Below are 17,639 nucleotides of genomic sequence, written 5' to 3' on the forward strand. Positions count from 1 at the left end.
CCTTGGAGGATTGAATTCCTGTCGGTTGGTTTTTGATATAGCGTGGTCTTAGAGCCATCTCCAGATTTATATATCCTTAGGTCTAAGAAATCCACTGTTTGTTTGTTGTGAGTCATCTTGAACTTTAGGTTATTGTTAGATTGGTTCAGTTCATGGAACCAAGTCATAATATCTTGTTGCTCACCTCGCCAGATCAAGAATAGATCGTCTATGTATCTGCGGAAACATATCACCCGTGGATCCTTGAATAACATCGTGCCCAGGGTCTCAAACTCCGCCATATACAGATTGGCATAGGATGGGGCCACATTGGACCCCATCGCTGTGCCCGAAATCTGTAAATAGAATCTTGCCTCAAACTTGAAGTAATTCATCTTGAGACAGTACTCCAATAATTGTAGTACCACATCGACAGGTGGACCAACATAGGGAAATTTGAGAAGTGTAGATTTGATCGCCGCCATACCGTCCTCATGCGGTATAACCGTGTAAAGGCTGGTTACATCCAGGGTAACCAGCACATCATCTGCAGTTAAGTTTTCGATACCCTGTAATAATTTCACCATCTCTATGGAATCCAAAAGGAAAGAGTCCCATCTGTCTGACTAATGGTTGCAGGATATCGTCGACTTATACAGCCAATGTTTGTAATATCGATCCCCTTGCTGATACAATTGGACGTCCTGGAGGTCGCACCGGATCTTTATGGACCTTGGGTAAGGTATATATGATGGGAGTTATAGGAAAGTCAACCAACAAAAATTCATATGTAGCCTTTGATATAGTATTAGTTGAATATAATACACCAAGGTATTTATCAATAGTTCTTTTGAATTCGGAGGTGGGATCCTGCGTTAATCTACGGTATGTTTTCTTGTCATCCAGCTGGGATATTATTTCATCCCTATAGTCCTGGTAGTCCTGTAGGACCAATGCACCGCCCTTGTCCGCATTGCGGATTACCAGCTTGTGATTTTCCTTCAACCCCTTCAAGGCCTTCCATTCTGTTTTAGAAAAGTTATTTCTTGTAGGATGCTCTTTGTCCAATGTACCTTCAAAGTTCTCTTTTATCATCCGTGTGTATGTACTGATACTCGCACTTGAGGATTTTGGATCAAATCTACTTGGTTTCCTGAATTTCCACCTGGACGTAAGTCTGCCCAAAATGCTCCTTGAGGCGAAGTTTCCTATTAAATTTGTATAGGTCGACATGTAGATCAAATCTGTCCAATTTGGCAGTAGGTACAAAGCTTAGTCCTTTCTCCAATATTTCAATTTCAATAGTTGTTAATTGGTGGGAGCTGAGATTGATTATATTGCTCAGTGCCACCCCCGGCGCCAACGTCGGGGTGGTCTCCCCCTGGAGGATCCCCTTACGATTGTGACCACTTCTCCTGGGGTGTGGCCTCCCCCGTAGGCGTTTTTTGACCGGGTGGTCATGGGTTGGGAGCCTGTGGTAGTGCCCATTGCTACTACCTCACCCTGTTCGAGGTCGGAGCTATTGTCAGAACTTTCAACAGTGTTCAAATTTCTGGGTTTAAATGCCCGAGGTCTCCTATTCCTAAAGGCAACTCTTCTTTCCTCAGGGCCTAATAACCATTTATAGACTCTTTTCTCTCTGTAGTCACTAGTTACGGCCTCCCATTTGCGTTCCTTGAAAGAAATGAGTTCTTTTTCATATTGGTCCACCTGGTTCTTGATCTTAGATAGCCAGTCTTCCTCTCCATCATTCAATAATTTATCGTGGTGCTGTGTTTCAAAGGTCTGTATTTCATTTTCTACTTGTTTTAGTAATGTAGAAACTTCCTCTATTACCAGTAGAACCAGATCCAGCGAACATTTGTTCAAGATCCCACACCACTTGACGCAAAAGATAGTATTATTACGTCCAATGGTGGGGACATTTTTTACCCTAAATCCCTTAGGGATGAATGATTTCCTGTGATAGTCAGACAGGTAGCAGCCATGTAATTTTAAATCCATTGCTCTTTTCTTCAGTTTAACCAAATGATTATGCAGCTGCTCTGGCTGCTCTCTCTTAGTTCTAATGGCTACTTCATCAAATCTTATTCTGCTGGCATCAGCCTCACTGAATTGGAATACTGCAGCTCCCTCCACTCCATCAGATTCACCAATCTGCCGCGGCTGTGTCTGTGACATATTATATACCCAGTCACCACACAAAGTGATGTGTGCTGATAAAAAACAAAAATATCCCTCTTGACAAAATGTCAAACAAGAATATGCAGAAAAATAGTCCAGGTATGCGTAATCAATACAGGGTGCAGAGATCAAACACTTATTACAAATACCAAACAGCAGATATATATATATATATAGATATAGAGATATATATATATATATATATATATATATATATATATATATATAGATAGATAGAGATATGTATGTATATGTATGTATATGTGTGTATGTATATGTATGTATATGTATGTGTATGTATATATGTGTATATATATATATGTGTAGATATATGTGTAGATATATGTGTATATATATGTGTATATATATGTGTATATATGTATATATATGTGTATGTATATGTGTATATATATATATATATATATATATATATATATATATATACACACACACACACACACACACACACACACACACACACACACACACCCCCACCCACCCCACACACATATATATATATATATATATATATATATATATATATATTAATATAATATAATATATAGCAGGAGAGCACTCTCACGTCCAAAAGCTAGTAGACAGCCAGGGTGCTAGTAGCGGGTAGAATACAAGTAACAAAAAACTGGCACTCGCTGGTCTTATATCAAAACACACTTTTACTGTGATGTTTCGGAGATAAAAAAAATCCCCTTCCTCAGACATAGTGTAATAACAACTCCAAACAATTTATAGAGCAAACAAACTAAAACAATAGACCCTTCCCCCCAAAATGAGACGAAAAAAAACGCCAAACAGCAGTCATGGAAACCACCTAAAAAAAAAAATAATGTAAACAATAGTGACATAGCATGATTGGTAATTTTAAATATGATCATTCATAAAATAAGTGATGATAAACAACAGGATAAATGAAGTGACACAGTATAAAAACATATAGTAGCCAAACAACCAAATAAATGATGAACCATTGAGGCTTAATTTATAACAATGTTAAAACGATCATGGCTTACAATGTGTACTGACTACTGTTAACGTAATAGTTAATATGTTAAACTGATACAGCCTTTCAATTTATTTTGTATGTTGCACTCAATAAGGTTAAAACTGCTAGGAAAGGATCTATGGCATAATGTAGAACCAACCTTATTCTATAAGCAATGCAGTTATGCGATCTGGGAACCGCCATAGCCCTGTCCATGCCAACCCCAAAACCGGAAGTGAGAGGAGGGGTGTGCAACAAACACCGCGTGACGTCACCGGGTATATCCCACACAGAGATCGGAGTTGCACAGTGAAGGAACCATGGCAACCGATGTAAACATCCCTGTTGAGTGTATACACTTCTATCCTGTAAGCCACATAAACTGGCAAACCACATGCCCATAATATATAAAGTGGGAAAATGAACCCAGTGACACTTAAGCGGAGAAACATCCAATAAATCCATCCATTGATAGATTATTCAGATTTTAGGTCTATCATATATCTATCATGTGAATTAATAGTGCATATTTAAAGGGGACGTAAACGCCCACATATCTAAAGTAAGGTATTGGAAAGGAACCACGTCTCAAATATCTAAACCTAAGAATGACAAAAAAGGAACATGAGACAGACACACTAATAGACACTACAGACACACATTAACATTACACACAGAGAGACACTAGGGGAAGGGGAGATATATTATAAATAGTAATACATTTTGCTTACTATGACTTGGTTTGACTGTCATTTCTACTATTTGGCAGCCAAGAGGTTAAATCCGATAAGGAGCAGAAGGGAAGAGGGAAGTTAGAGTTTTAAAGGACAGTCAACACTAAAATTGTCATTGTTTAAAAAGATGGATAATGCCTTTACTACCCATTCCCCAGCTTTGCACAACAAATATTGTTATATTAATATATTTTTATAATATTTAAACCTCTAAAGATGCTTGATAAAGGCTATTTTTAGCTGAAACGCGTAGATCATACTACTCAGCTCCCAGATCTAAAGACAAGTCAAACAGATCTCCCAGGACCATTATCAGTATTGCACTAACATATTTAGGTGCAAACTGAATTGGTAGGAGATTGCTAGATCCCACTCCCAGAACCAATTCTGAATACAGATAGAAGCGGTAGGAGACGGGAAACCAACCAACAATTTTTAAAAAAGTGCGCGCACTCATCATACTCCTCAAGGATTGGATAAGACTCGACACATCACAAACAGACTGTAAGCGGACCAGTCGGTCGAAGCATTAAGTGAAACAAAGTAGCTTCTAAGAGTAAGTACACGAGTAATACCAACAGCTCTGAAGCCGAAGAAACAACAGCGAGTATCAATTGAAGTCACAACATAGCAACCACCTGGAATATAAACAAACTACATCTTGAAATAGCTGCTCATCTATCGAAACAATTTAATAGTTCAAAATCATTGTACTCAAACACACTACGATACAGACCTGGACATTCAATATTCATTATTCACACGCTTAAGAAAAGAGCCAAAATTAATGGACTAACGTATTATAATTCACTGAATATAAGAACACATATATTGAGATATATTGAGCATTGTGAAAAACATCGCAAGTGCCTAATATTTTCTTTATGCATGTAATACATGGCTATTAGTAGCAGAAAATCTTGAAACACTTTAATCATTAGAATATTGTATCTATGTTTTTATGCAAAGCTATAAATAACAGAACATTGAATTTTAATTGTTGGGGACACCGGTGTCTATAATTTTAATAATCTCAGTATTTACCGAGATATTTGAATGTCAATTTCTTTTTATTATTTTTTATATAATAAATTCATTTATATCTATGGTAGTTTCCTCTTTTTGGCAAGTTTAAAATAGAGCGAACATTGGGTCCGTAAGTTCAATTACCTTTGAGTTTTAGATTCCAATTTAGATTACCCCAACCTAGGTTTATATATCAGAGTTTACAAAGTAACTCGCACCAAAAGATTTTTTTTCGTACATAGTACTATCAACATATTTTTTGAAGAATTTACATTTTAGTATAAATACTCAGTCAGCCTTTTGGGGCGCCCCTAACAATATGCCACTTTATATCTACTACTTTTATTCTAATTTGTGAGAAATTAGAATAGTTAGGAGGCATGCACTGCAATCTCTAAGTACTAGTGTACACCCACCCACCCATACGTATGAGATAAGCCTTATGTCCTGTTATCTAATTGTCAATGTAGTACATATGAGAAAAGCCTTATGTTCTGTTATCTGACATAGTCATGTAGTACATATGAGATAAGCCTCATGTTCTGTTATCTGATTGTCATGTAGTACATATGAGATAAGCCTTATATGTACTACATGACTATGTCAGATAACAGAATATGAGATAAGCCTTATGTTCTGTTATCTGACAGTCATGTAGCAGTACATATGAGATAAGTGTTATGTCCTGTTATCTGATATTGAGTCATGTAGTACGTATAACAGGACATAAGGCTTATCTCATACGTACTACATGACTCAATATCAGATAACAGAACATAACACTTATCTCATATGTACTGCTACATGACTGTCAGATAACAGGACATAAGGCTTATCTCATATGTACTACATGACTATGTCAGATAACAGAATATGAGATAAGCCTTATGTTCTGTTATCTGACAGTCATGTAGCAGTACATATGAGATAAGTGTTATGTTCTGTTATCTGATATTGAGTCATGTAGTACGTATGAGATAAGCCTTATGTCCTGTTATCTGATATTGAGTCATGTAGTACGTATAACAGGACAAAAGGCTTATCTCATACGTACTACATGACTCAATATCAGATAACAGAACATAACACTTATCTCATATGTACTTCTACATGACTGTCAGATAACAGGACCTAAGGCTTATCTCATACGTACTACATGACTCAATATCAGATGAGATAAGCCTTATGTCCTGTTATCCGATTGTCCTGTAGTACGTATGAGATAAGCCTTATGTCCTGTTATCTGACATAGTCATGTAGTACATATGAGATAAGCCTTATGTCCTGTTATCTGACATAGTCATGTAGTACATATGAGATAAGCCTTATGTTCTGTTATCTGACATAGTCATGTAGCAGTACATATGAGATAAGTGTTATGTTCTGTTATCTGATATTGAGTCATGTAGTACGTATGAGATGAGCCTTATGTCCTGTTATACGTACTACATGACTCAATATCAGATAACAGGACATAAGGCTTATCTCATACGTACTACATGACTCAATATCAGATGAGATAAGCCTTATGTCTTGTTATCTGATAGGACATAAGGCTTATCTCATACGTACTACATGACTATCAGATAACAAGACATAAGGCTTATCTCATCTGATATTGAGTCATGTAGTACGTATGAGATAAGCCTTATGTCCTGTTATCTGACAGTCATGTAGAAGTACATATGAGATAAGTGTTATGTTCTGTTATCTGATATTGAGTCATGTAGTACGTATGAGATAAGCCTTTTGTCCTGTTATACGTACTACATGACTCAATATCAGATAACAGGACATAACACTTATCTCTTATGTACTGCTACATGACTATGTCAGATAACAGGACATAAGGCTTATCTCATACGTACTACATGACTCAATATCAGATAACAGAACATAACACTTATCTCTTATGTACTGCTACATGACTATGTCAGATAACAGGACATAAGGCTTATCTCATACGTACTACATGACTCAATATCAGATGAGATAAGCCTTATGTCTTGTTATCTGATAGTCATGTAGTACGTATGAGATAAGCCTTATGTCCTGTTATCTGACATAGTCATGTAGTACATATGAGATAAGCCTTATGTTCTGTTATCTGATTGTCATGTAGTACATATGAGATAAGCCTTATGTTCTGTTATCTGACATAGTCATGTAGTACATATGAGATAAGCCTTATGTTCTGTTATGTGATATTCAGTCATGTAGTACATATGAGATAAGCCTTATGTCCTGTTATCTGATTGTCATGTAGTACATATGAGATAAGCCTTATGTTCTGTTATCTGACATAGTCATTTAGCAGTACATATTAGATAAGTGTTATGGTCTGTTATCTGATATTGAGTCATGTAGTACGTATGAGATAAGCCTTATGTCGTGTTATCTGATTGTCATGTAGTACGTATGCGATAAGCCTTATGTTCTGTTATCTGATATTGAGTCATGTAGTACGTATGCGATAAGCCTTATGTTCTGTTATCTGACATAGTCATGTAGCAGTACATATGAGATAAGTGTTATGGTCCGTTTATTGCATGTTTTGTACAGTGAGCGTCAGTAATGAAGAAATGTTTCTTCTCCCAGTGTCTTCCAAGCCGGGGACTTGTGTGAAAGTTCTGACCATCGAGCCCTCTGGGAACTGTCGGCTGCAGGAGGATATGGCAATTCTAGCAGACTGTGCGCTGCCGAATGAGCTCCGGGTAAGGGGCCAGGGGCGTTGGGTTTCTTACAGCTATCTTTTGAGTACATTTGGGCACATAACCAAGCTTGGCTAGCAGAACCACGTTCCCACTGCAGCAGATAATTTTTGGTAATAACACATAAATGAGGCTCACAATGTGTCTTTTTTTTTTTTATTTTTTTATTATTGATTTGAGAGATTATGCTTTGAGTACAGTGATCTTAATTTTGATATCACTACCCAGAATTCTTTGCTGACAAAGTTCTGAGTTTCTCTACAGCTAATTTGGCAACCATCCTGCACGGAATAGGTTAAAGCACAGAGTGGCACCAGATTGGCACCGTGCCATGCGGCTAGTGCTGTCCTTGTGTAGGAGGCTAACAAAGCTGGGACATATTCCAGGCCTACTTCACGCTGACAGCAATTTATGCCCAAAGCACTCTGAAGAATAGTCTTTAATCGCATTTAGCGCTTAAGCGAAAAATCAAAACACTAATTTTCCTTCCTGGGGGATTCCTGCAATTGCAGAACAAGAACCTTTTTACCTCTACAGGAGCTCACTCTGTATCAAGGCTTCAGATAGCCCCAGCATTTTCCCGCTGCACTAATGCTAAATATAACTTATTGGCACATGAGGCAGGAACAGAATGTTTTTTGGGGGGTTTTTTTTGGCTTTAGTAAGGGCACAAGTAATATGTGCTATACAAATCCAATGGTCAGTTACAGGTATATAATGTGTATTTACATCATGCATATATGAGAGCACAGTAATCAAACGTGTCTTGTAAAAGAAACAAAAAAGTTTATGTTTGGAAACGATTAATGCTGACACATTGTGTGCACTGTACACTGCAGTATGCATGCTGATTGGCTGATGGTACCCCTACACCTGTGTACAGTGACAGGGGCTAGTCTACACCAACCTGAAAAGAAGGATAAAATATACAAATGTATATAATTTAGATATCGCAGCGCAGTCTGACTTATTTAAAAGGGAATGAAGTATTTGCTTTCATACATATACATTTTTACTGCTGCGCATGTCTGGTCTGGTGCCAGATTCTGATACCTTGTCCTCAGGACCTGGGAGTAGCATATGATGTTACAGTAACAGATACATGTGTGCGACACGTATACGCATCATCCTCTGTAACTGGTCTGTTACCTTCTGTTTGTTCTCACTATACTGTAATAATCCTGATTATCTGTCTCCAGATCACAACTCTGCCTTTGTCGATGGTTTTATAACCATGTTATGGTTTTGTCCCCATCTCTTCATCCTTTTCCTGTCTTCACAAGATATGTTTTGTTCAGTTATACAGAAGACAGGCAATCAGAAGCCGTACCACCTGCTGTAATGTAGCATAACAGACTCATTTTACACTCTATATGAATACGGCTAGGCTGGCTCAGCACAAACTATGTATACAGTAAACAGACACACGCTCTGCTGTGCTACATGACAGCAGTTTCTGATTTCCTGTGTGTCCTACAACAAAATACCCTCTTAGATAGGCAGAGAATGAAGAGAGGGTGTGAGCAGTAATATAAGTGTTAATAGTGTCCCTGGGCTGGGACTGTTGTGAAGATTTCAGCAGTTTGTTGCAATGGGAAAAAAGACATTATTGTCCCTTTTTTATTGATTGTTTCCAATGTGTCGTTTGGATTAATATAGATAAACAGACACTGACAATTCCAGGCAATTTTGATAAGTTTATGAGAGCGCATATGGGCACTTTACCAATAGTCCTGTGGTCTCTGTGCCAGCCTTCATGTACGAGGCCACAGAGGAGAGATTAGTTATATAGGTACATTACAGGTATATTGCACTTTACCAATAGTCCTGAGGTATCTGTGCCAGCCTTCATGTACGAGGCTACAGAGGAGAGATTTAGTTATATAGGTAAATTACAGGTATATTGCACTTTACCAATAGTCCTGAGGTCTCTGTGCCAGCCTTCATGTATGAGACTACAGAGGAGAGATTTAGTTATATAGGTAAATTACAGGTATATTGCACTTTACCAATAGTCCTGAGGTATCTGTACCAGCCTTCATGTACGAGGCTACAGAGGAGAGATTTAGTTATATAGGTAAATTACAGGTATATTGCACTTTACCAATAGTCCCGTGGTCTCTGTGCCAGCCTTCATGTATGAGACTACAGAGGAGAGATTAGTTATATAGGTAAATTACAGGCAGATGGCACTTTACCAATAGTCCTGTGGTCTCTGTGCCAGCCTTCATGTACGAGGCTACAGAGGAGAGATTAGTTATATAGGTAAATTACAGGTATATTGCACTTTACCAATAGTCCTGAGGTATCTGTACCAGCCTTCATGTACAAGGCTACAGAGGAGAGATTTAGTTATATAAGTAAGTTACAGGTATATGGCACTTTACCAATAGTCCTGAGGTATCTGTACCAGCCTTCATGTACGAGGCTACAGAGGAGAGATTTAGTTATATAGGTAAATTACAGGTATATTGCACTTTACCAATAGTCCTATGGTCTCTGTGCCAGCCTTCATGTATGAGACTACAGAGGAGAGATTAGTTATATAGGTAAATTACAGGCAGATGGCACTTTACCAATAGTCCTGAGGTATCTGTACCAGCCTTCACGTATGAGGCTACAGAGGAGAGATTTAGTTATATAGGTAAATTACATTTATATGGCACTTTACCAATAGTCCTGTGGTCTCTGTGCCAGCCTTCATGTACGCAGCTACAGAGGAGAGATTTAGTTATATAGGTAAATTACAGGTATATTGCACTTTACCAATAGTCCTGAGGTATCTGTGCCAGCCTTCGTGTACGAGGCTACAGAGGAGAGATTTAGTTATATAGGTAAATTACAGGTATATTGCACTTTACCAATAGTCCCGAGGTATCTGTGCCAGCCTTCGTGTACGAGGCTACAGAGGAGAGATTTAGTTATATAGGTAAATTACAGCTAGACAAAAATAATTTAACTTGCCAACATGTGAACCTCATAACCATTTGACTCTGGTTGGTCAGTGTTCCTGGTTATCTTTCACTCCTCGTCCTCTCACTCTTGGGGGTCTAGTTTTCCTAAGACACTATATATTGTGAGCTATGTTACTTTGTGTTTTTATAGCAGTTTTTACAAAAAAAGAAAGTCTTGGTGTACAATACATACCTTGTCTCCTGACCATGCGTGCAGCTTGTGTTTAGTTTAAACTTGAGGACAAGGTATAATAACCTAGGGGATTTTTTTGCACCTCAAACGCAAATGTTCCTCGTTTTAGTTTTAGTCTTGTGAGTTGTGTGTGGATTATCTTGTTTTATTTTTTTAAATTTAAAAGGAAAGGTGGGATGTGTGTGTGTGTGTGTGTATGTATATATATATATATATATATACATCTCCTTTTTACTAAATTAGGAAAAGCAGTTTGATGGGTGGGTTTATGAGAGGTTTGTATTTGGCACCAGCATTAATGACTCCTCTATTTATTTTTTTGCTGTATTCTTGCAGGTGGGGTTTGGAGAGCTTCCTTTTGACAGCACTGATAATTTCAACAGTTATCCTGATGTTTGCTTCCAAATCTCTGGCTACAACTTTCTGTGCCACAAGGTATGAATGGCATTTGTTTGTTCATAGCCACACAAACCGTTAGGTTTTCTTTCTGTGTGAGTGAGGGAGCGTTTTGGGATATGGATCACATCTAGACAAAGTTATATGTATGGCCAATCTGTCATCTTATTGCTTAGCTAACATGCTTCCAGCCTCCTAGAAGCTCCCATAATGCAGCTGTGCCACTTGACCATGTGTGACCTCTGCCTGTCCCGCACAGTCCTTTTTCTGCGGCCGGAGTGACTACTTTAAGGCGCTGCTGGTGGATCACTTCTGTGAGAGTCAGGAGCTGGAGGAGCAGCCTAGTATCCCAGTGATCACCTTGCACAACATTGCTGACGAGACGTTCCTGCGAGTCCTGTATTACATCTACAGCGATGACACTGAGGTGAGATGTGACGGCCTTAAAGGGACATAACGTGCTGTAGAGTACCATGATGCATTCACATAGTTTTTTTTTTTTCATGCCTCTCTAAAGATAAAAGCTGCCAAATATAAGTTCCACTAACCCCTTTTCTTCACCCCCTCCCCTCAAGATACATTAGTCTTCTAGACCCTGAGAGCAGATATGAGCCGGCTTAGACTGTTAATGGGACATGAAATAATGTGAGTGTAACAGAAAATGTTTTATGTGTAGGAAGAAAAAGACTTGGCAATATAGTGTCATTATTTGTTTTGCCCTCTCTTCCTGTAATTTCACTACGAGAATTGGAAGCCTTGCAAGCCTAACCCTGCTACATCTCTCTATCTGCCCTCAGAGGTGTTAAGATTCAGCAAATCAATGTTAGGTTTTACTAACATAATGACTGTAGCTAGCCTGGTCTTTTCCAGTAACAAGCCTGTATTGGTTTCTGCAAATAAGGTAACTAATGTGGGGAGGTTGACTGTTGAAAGACAGTTGCAGCAAGCCAAGTATTAATGTATTCAAAACTATTCACACTCACCTAGTATGTTAAATTACCATAAGCCGGTTCATTACGTAATAATAAAAGATTATGACCCCACTGTGCGTTTGCACTACCCTAAATGCGTCTCTTGTTACCCAAGAGAGTAAAGTAACTTGGAGGGAGAAAACGTGGAAAGGACAATAATCTATTGTTAAGATTCTTAAATGTACAAATGGTGGCATTTGCTTGCAAAATATAAAGTATATTAAACAAATATTACATTTTCTTCTATGTGTACAGCCATATTTATACCCAGTGACACCCATGTCCCTTTTTAAAACTGTCCCCTATAAACACAATGTGGTAATCCTGATTTTTCTATTTTTCCTTCTGTCTGTCTATAATTTTAAAGATTGCAAAATTGATTGGTATCCAAGTTGCACCCTACTTTAGGTATTTTAGTGATGTTGTTAATCCCGTGTTGCAGCCTTATCTGGTAGCTGAGGGGTTAAACATTAGCTAGATGTATAGTTATGTATCCGCTTTTTCTATCAGCAGACTCACCACCAGGGGGTGACAGAGGACCAGTGACTTCTTATAGAGCTGATCTGTTGGGTAGATCTTTTCCTCATGCACATTAGGTATAACCGGGTAAAGTAAGAATTTGTAACGCTATCAGAATATTTTTATAGCAACAGCGTGTGTCTGAACAACTGATTGGGGGTGGCTGCAATTAATGAACACAAAATAATTACATTTTTGTTTCTTTGTCCATCTGAAGGTTCTTATTTCATTTCCAGGTGATACACTTCTGACCTAGACATTTATTAAGTATAAAAACTCACCTCTGTTTGTTCATTACGCACCTTTTTATTTATGCAATGGTCACTTTTTTTCAGTTTTGCTTGCTGTAGCATTTCTCATTTGTAATCCGACTTGTGTATGTCACGTTGTCATGCAATGCCCCCTCTGTTCCTTGCAGCTGTCCTCAGAGAATGTGTACGAGGTTCTATGCGTGGCCGATATGTATCTGCTCCCTGGGCTTAAGCGCCTGTGTGGAAAGACCCTGGCCCAGATGCTGGATGAGGACAGTGTCGTTGGCATCTGGAAAATAGCAAAGCTTTTCCAATTGAGTCGCTTGGAGGACCAGAGCACGGAATTCATGGCTCGTATTGTTGAGAAGGTACAGAAGCTGCATAAAGAACCAGTTACATGACCGCTAGGACTTTGTCGTTGTGTGCAAGGGGCCACAGTACTGAGTTTGTTTCCTGTTATGGAGACAGTTACAGGATAGTTAATCTCTCTATTTTATCCTTTCATAGGGCCTGATGATCCATGGAGAGAAATCGCACAAAACCTTTAGACCTTATAGTTTAATATATGAGCCTCTCCTTTTCATACAGAACCCAGCATAGTGAGATTAACATCTCTCAAAGTAAATGACACAAGAAAGGTTGCTTTATTCAGAACTAACACATGTTTGCAGCACTATAAAGTGTGTAATTAAATATTAATAACATCCATGTACATGAGAGGGGCTGCACTTTTAAGTGACCTGTAGACAAAGCATTAGAAATGAATATTTATAGACAGTGTTTGTGTTGTGGGCAATAGCAGGTGTTGTGTAATCGCTCTAGCAGTGGGCAGGTGATTATTTTATAAAGATGCCCCTGTTGCAGCTTTATACATGAGTATGTATATAACCAGTGCCGTTTTCCCTCCTGTGCAGCTAGTGGATTCAGAGGAGTTCGCCAGCACAGTGCGTGAGGATGCGGAGGCCGTAGAGCAGCGCCAGGAGACGGATTCCATCCCTCTGATCGATGACATTCGCTTTCACATCACTAGTAATGTTCAGACCTACAGTGCGATTGAGGAGGCCAACCAGAAGCTGGAAGCTCTGGAGAAGCTACTGGCCCGTTTGGGTTTGGAATGCTGAGCTCTGTGTGGGCAGGAACAGAACTACATTATCCGCTTTGCTATCAGTCATAGAGTGCGTTTCACTGCTAAATATCCGTAACTGTTTCCTGAGTGACATCAGATTAAGTATCTGCATTAATAGAATGTTTGCAAATCGTATTAAACCAGCAGCTACCTGTTCTGCCTGTACTATGCACCCTGCCTGTGTGCTGTGGCTTTCTGCGCTTAGGGGCTCAGTCTGTCTCTTGTTACGCTGCAGGTTTTCTCAACTTCTGTAAAACTTGCACAACTCCTGAACCCGTCTCATATTGGGACAATACTGTAAGTTATTAAACATCTGCAGTTAGAATTATTTATTTCTCCCCTGATGTGTATATGTCCAATTCTTCCAAGGTGACTAAACAGCTGAGCTGCAGATTAGGCCTTTAGTAATTTATAGGGAGAAGTGTTGTTTGTTAGGTTTCAGGGATGGGGAATTATTTTGTATGTCTCCTCAGGTTTGAAATAGACTTCAAACACAATGCAGAATAATGTATATCCTTTAACCCCTTGCCTACCAGAGAGGGCTGAAAATCAATGTATGTAGTGGTTCCCTGGCCACTAAGTGGTTAACCCTTTACTGCCTCATTGTCACTAACATTAAATAATGAATTTGTAAAGTAAGATTATAATTCTTATACTTCATTGGACTCTTTCATTGCTTTAATTTGTTCCCTGTGTTTTTGCTTGAATTACATTAATTGCGTTCGACTGACAACAGTGACCAGGTAGACAAGGGCAGACTAATATATATCCCAGTGACTCATGAATGAGATACCTGCATATAAATATCTTACGTAAACCGCAGTCTGCAGCTATCTCGCTAGAGACTCCTACAGTAAATTTATTTTTTCATGATAGAAAGAAAAACCTTCCGTATCAGCGCTGAAGTAAAATGCTCCAGAAAATTGTGTTCTACATCATAGTGACCAATATTTATTTTACCTTCCATTGATTGATTTGTAGCATTTTTAGTGATTTGATGGTTTGTTTATAGGTTAGACACCAGCCAGTACATACAAATGTGCATCATTGCTTTGAGAAAGTCTCATAGGATGATACGGCGTATGTTACAGCTCAGCAATTTAACACCTGTATGATTTTTGTTTTTATTATAATTTTTGTGTCTGCAGGGAACGGAATAAATGTTCAATAAGTCACCTGAAGTGCCTTTAGAAGAGGCCATATTGTACTGGTGTAAAAATGTATTTCCCGGTTTACTTTGTTAATCTGTGTAAGTTGCTAATGTTTTGGTGTTTGCTTGTATTGCACTTTACTACACAAGACTCGGCTACAGCTCAAGTATTGGCATTGAGGACTGTATACTGCTAGATAATAAATCCAATGAGTGTAAACGGCTTTGTGAACAATGAATCAGACAAGCCCTTTAAAGGGACATTTATTTTATTAATGCATCAGCAATGAATCTCCGCACAAGATCTACCTAAAATAAATGTTTTAAAATCATCTGTTACTTTGTAACAACAATTTGTATTGTATTGTGTAATCCAGGGAGAAAACCATAAAAAGCCTTTTTAGTGTGTTTGTTTTATTTAATCTGCTGCTAATTAGGAACTGCTATACACGAGCTGATGCACTGATCAGCCAATCACAGTGCACCATGTAGGAGTGTCAGGGTTCCCCAGAATGCAGTGCGGCGGGTCTGGGGAGTGGAAAACGATGCTTTTCAGATTTAAATTAGAGGATAAACGGGTAAAAATAAAAAATGTAATTGTATTGCAGAGGTGCTTCGTTGCATTATTAACATTTTATGGGGGATTTACAATTTTAGTTTAATGTCCATTTAAAGGGATATTAAACCCCAAAATATTCTTTTATGATTCAGATAGAACATACAATTTTAAACAACTTTCCAATTTAATTCTATTTTCAAATTTTCTTCATTCTCTTGTTATCAATTGGTGAAAGAACAGCATTGCACTAATGACAAGAAGCTGAAAATATCTAGTTAGCCAATCACAAGAGACAAATGTGTGCAGGCACCAATTAGCAGCAGCTCCCACTAGTGCAAGAAATGTGCGTATTCATTTTATTAACAAGGGATACTAAGAGAACAAAGCACATTTGAAAATAGAAGTGAATTTAAAAGTCTTAAAATGACCTGCTCTATCTGAATCATGCAAGTTTAATTGCATGACTCAGATATATGCAATCGTTTCCAAAGTTAAATATTAAAGCAAAACTTGTCTTGACATTTATTAATCCCCTACAAACAATGAGACACCTTGACATAAACTGTTTGTTTTTTAAACAAAACATTATGCTAATTTTGGTTCATCCTGCCCAGCGCCTCAGTATTGGGTGCACTTGTACTAATGCAGTTATCAGTATTAATTTATTAGGAATAGTAAATACCAGAACACTTGATTCCTCTGACCTGCTGCCTAGTGATAGAAAGTTCTTCTCTTACGTTTTGTACAATGATAAAATGCCCAAGAAACCAGCTTTGTCACAAATTGATAGCGGTGAAATCATAGATAGAATAGATTTGTTAATAAAAATGTTTCTATTTAATTAATAATATATCATCCCACTAACACTTTTTAAAAAAAATAAAAGCGATGACAGCTGCACCAAATGTTTAATAGACATTGGCATCTGTGCAATATGCTTTCATCTAGACCACAGGACTCAGACCCTCAGCTGTTCCTTAGGTGGGTTATGGGCGCAAGCGATAAAGTATAAATAAGCTGTGACATGAGATGCAGGCACATGTCACCTTGTATTGAAATGAAATATACAGGGATGGTGCTATGTAACCTTTACCCAGTAAGTGGGCACTACCCCCCCCCCCCCCTGGAAATCTGCTGTCCTGGGAAGCTGATCAAAGATTTAAACCCTTAATATATTATGTTTGTCTTATTTTATTGTGTCTCAAAACAAACTTGTGTCGTGCACCAGTCTAACCAGGAAAGATGTGGTTAACGGTCTTTACATTTTTAAATATCTCTTAAGATATAAATTGTTTGCAGCAATAATAAAAAGGAGCGTGTGTGCAAGTTGTATTTTGTCCTCTGGTTTTTTTTTTTTTTTGCATTTATTTTTATAACTGAGCTGTTAGCTAATTAGCCAGCAGAAAGCTGAGATCTGTTGTCAAGAGCCTTGGTGAGATTTCCTGCGGTTCCCTGCACTGTGCTGAAACATTCAGTTTGACATACACCGAATAAAGAATGGGATTGTTTTTTTTTTCTCTCACTTGTTCTGTCCCAGATGAATATAGGAGCAACAAGGACTTTGTACTTCTGTTGCTAATTTGAGGGGGGTACGTGTTCATAGGATGGGACCAACTGCTAGGTCTTGCAGGTTATAGGTGTTGGATTAACGAGGAAACCATATAAGCTGGTCATGATTGGATATTAAGAGTCAAAATAACTATATCCCCCCCCAATAAATGTCTTCAGACACATTTACCTTCCATAGTTCCCCTGCAGCCACTGGCTGATTAAGAACATCTCATATTGTCATATTGCAAACCTGTGCTCCAGCACTAGTTCTCAGATTAACAAAAGTGTAAGAAGAAAATGCTCTTATATGTACAAGCAACACTAGCTAAGCA

The 17,639-nt window shown here is 38.2% G+C and overlaps 1 protein-coding gene across 3 annotated transcripts in view; it reads left to right on the plus strand.

Moving 5' to 3' along the window:
• ABTB1 (ankyrin repeat and BTB domain containing 1) overlaps nt 1-17,086 on the plus strand; it is a 60,975-nt gene extending 43,889 nt beyond the window's left edge. For all 3 annotated transcript variants that reach the window (XM_053720823.1, XM_053720822.1, XM_053720824.1), the window contains 5 exons: nt 7,525-7,640; nt 11,121-11,219; nt 11,440-11,607; nt 13,089-13,289; nt 13,836-17,086. In XM_053720823.1, coding sequence (XP_053576798.1) covers nt 7,525-7,640; nt 11,121-11,219; nt 11,440-11,607; nt 13,089-13,289; nt 13,836-14,042 — 791 coding nt within the window. In that variant the 3' untranslated portion in view covers nt 14,043-17,086. The remainder of the gene's footprint in view (nt 1-7,524; nt 7,641-11,120; nt 11,220-11,439; nt 11,608-13,088; nt 13,290-13,835) is intronic.
• The last annotated feature ends 553 nt before the right edge of the window (nt 17,087-17,639 follow it).

Source organism: Bombina bombina, chromosome 7 (assembly GCF_027579735.1).
Source record: "Bombina bombina isolate aBomBom1 chromosome 7, aBomBom1.pri, whole genome shotgun sequence".
Classification (NCBI taxonomy): Eukaryota; Metazoa; Chordata; class Amphibia; order Anura; family Bombinatoridae; genus Bombina; species Bombina bombina.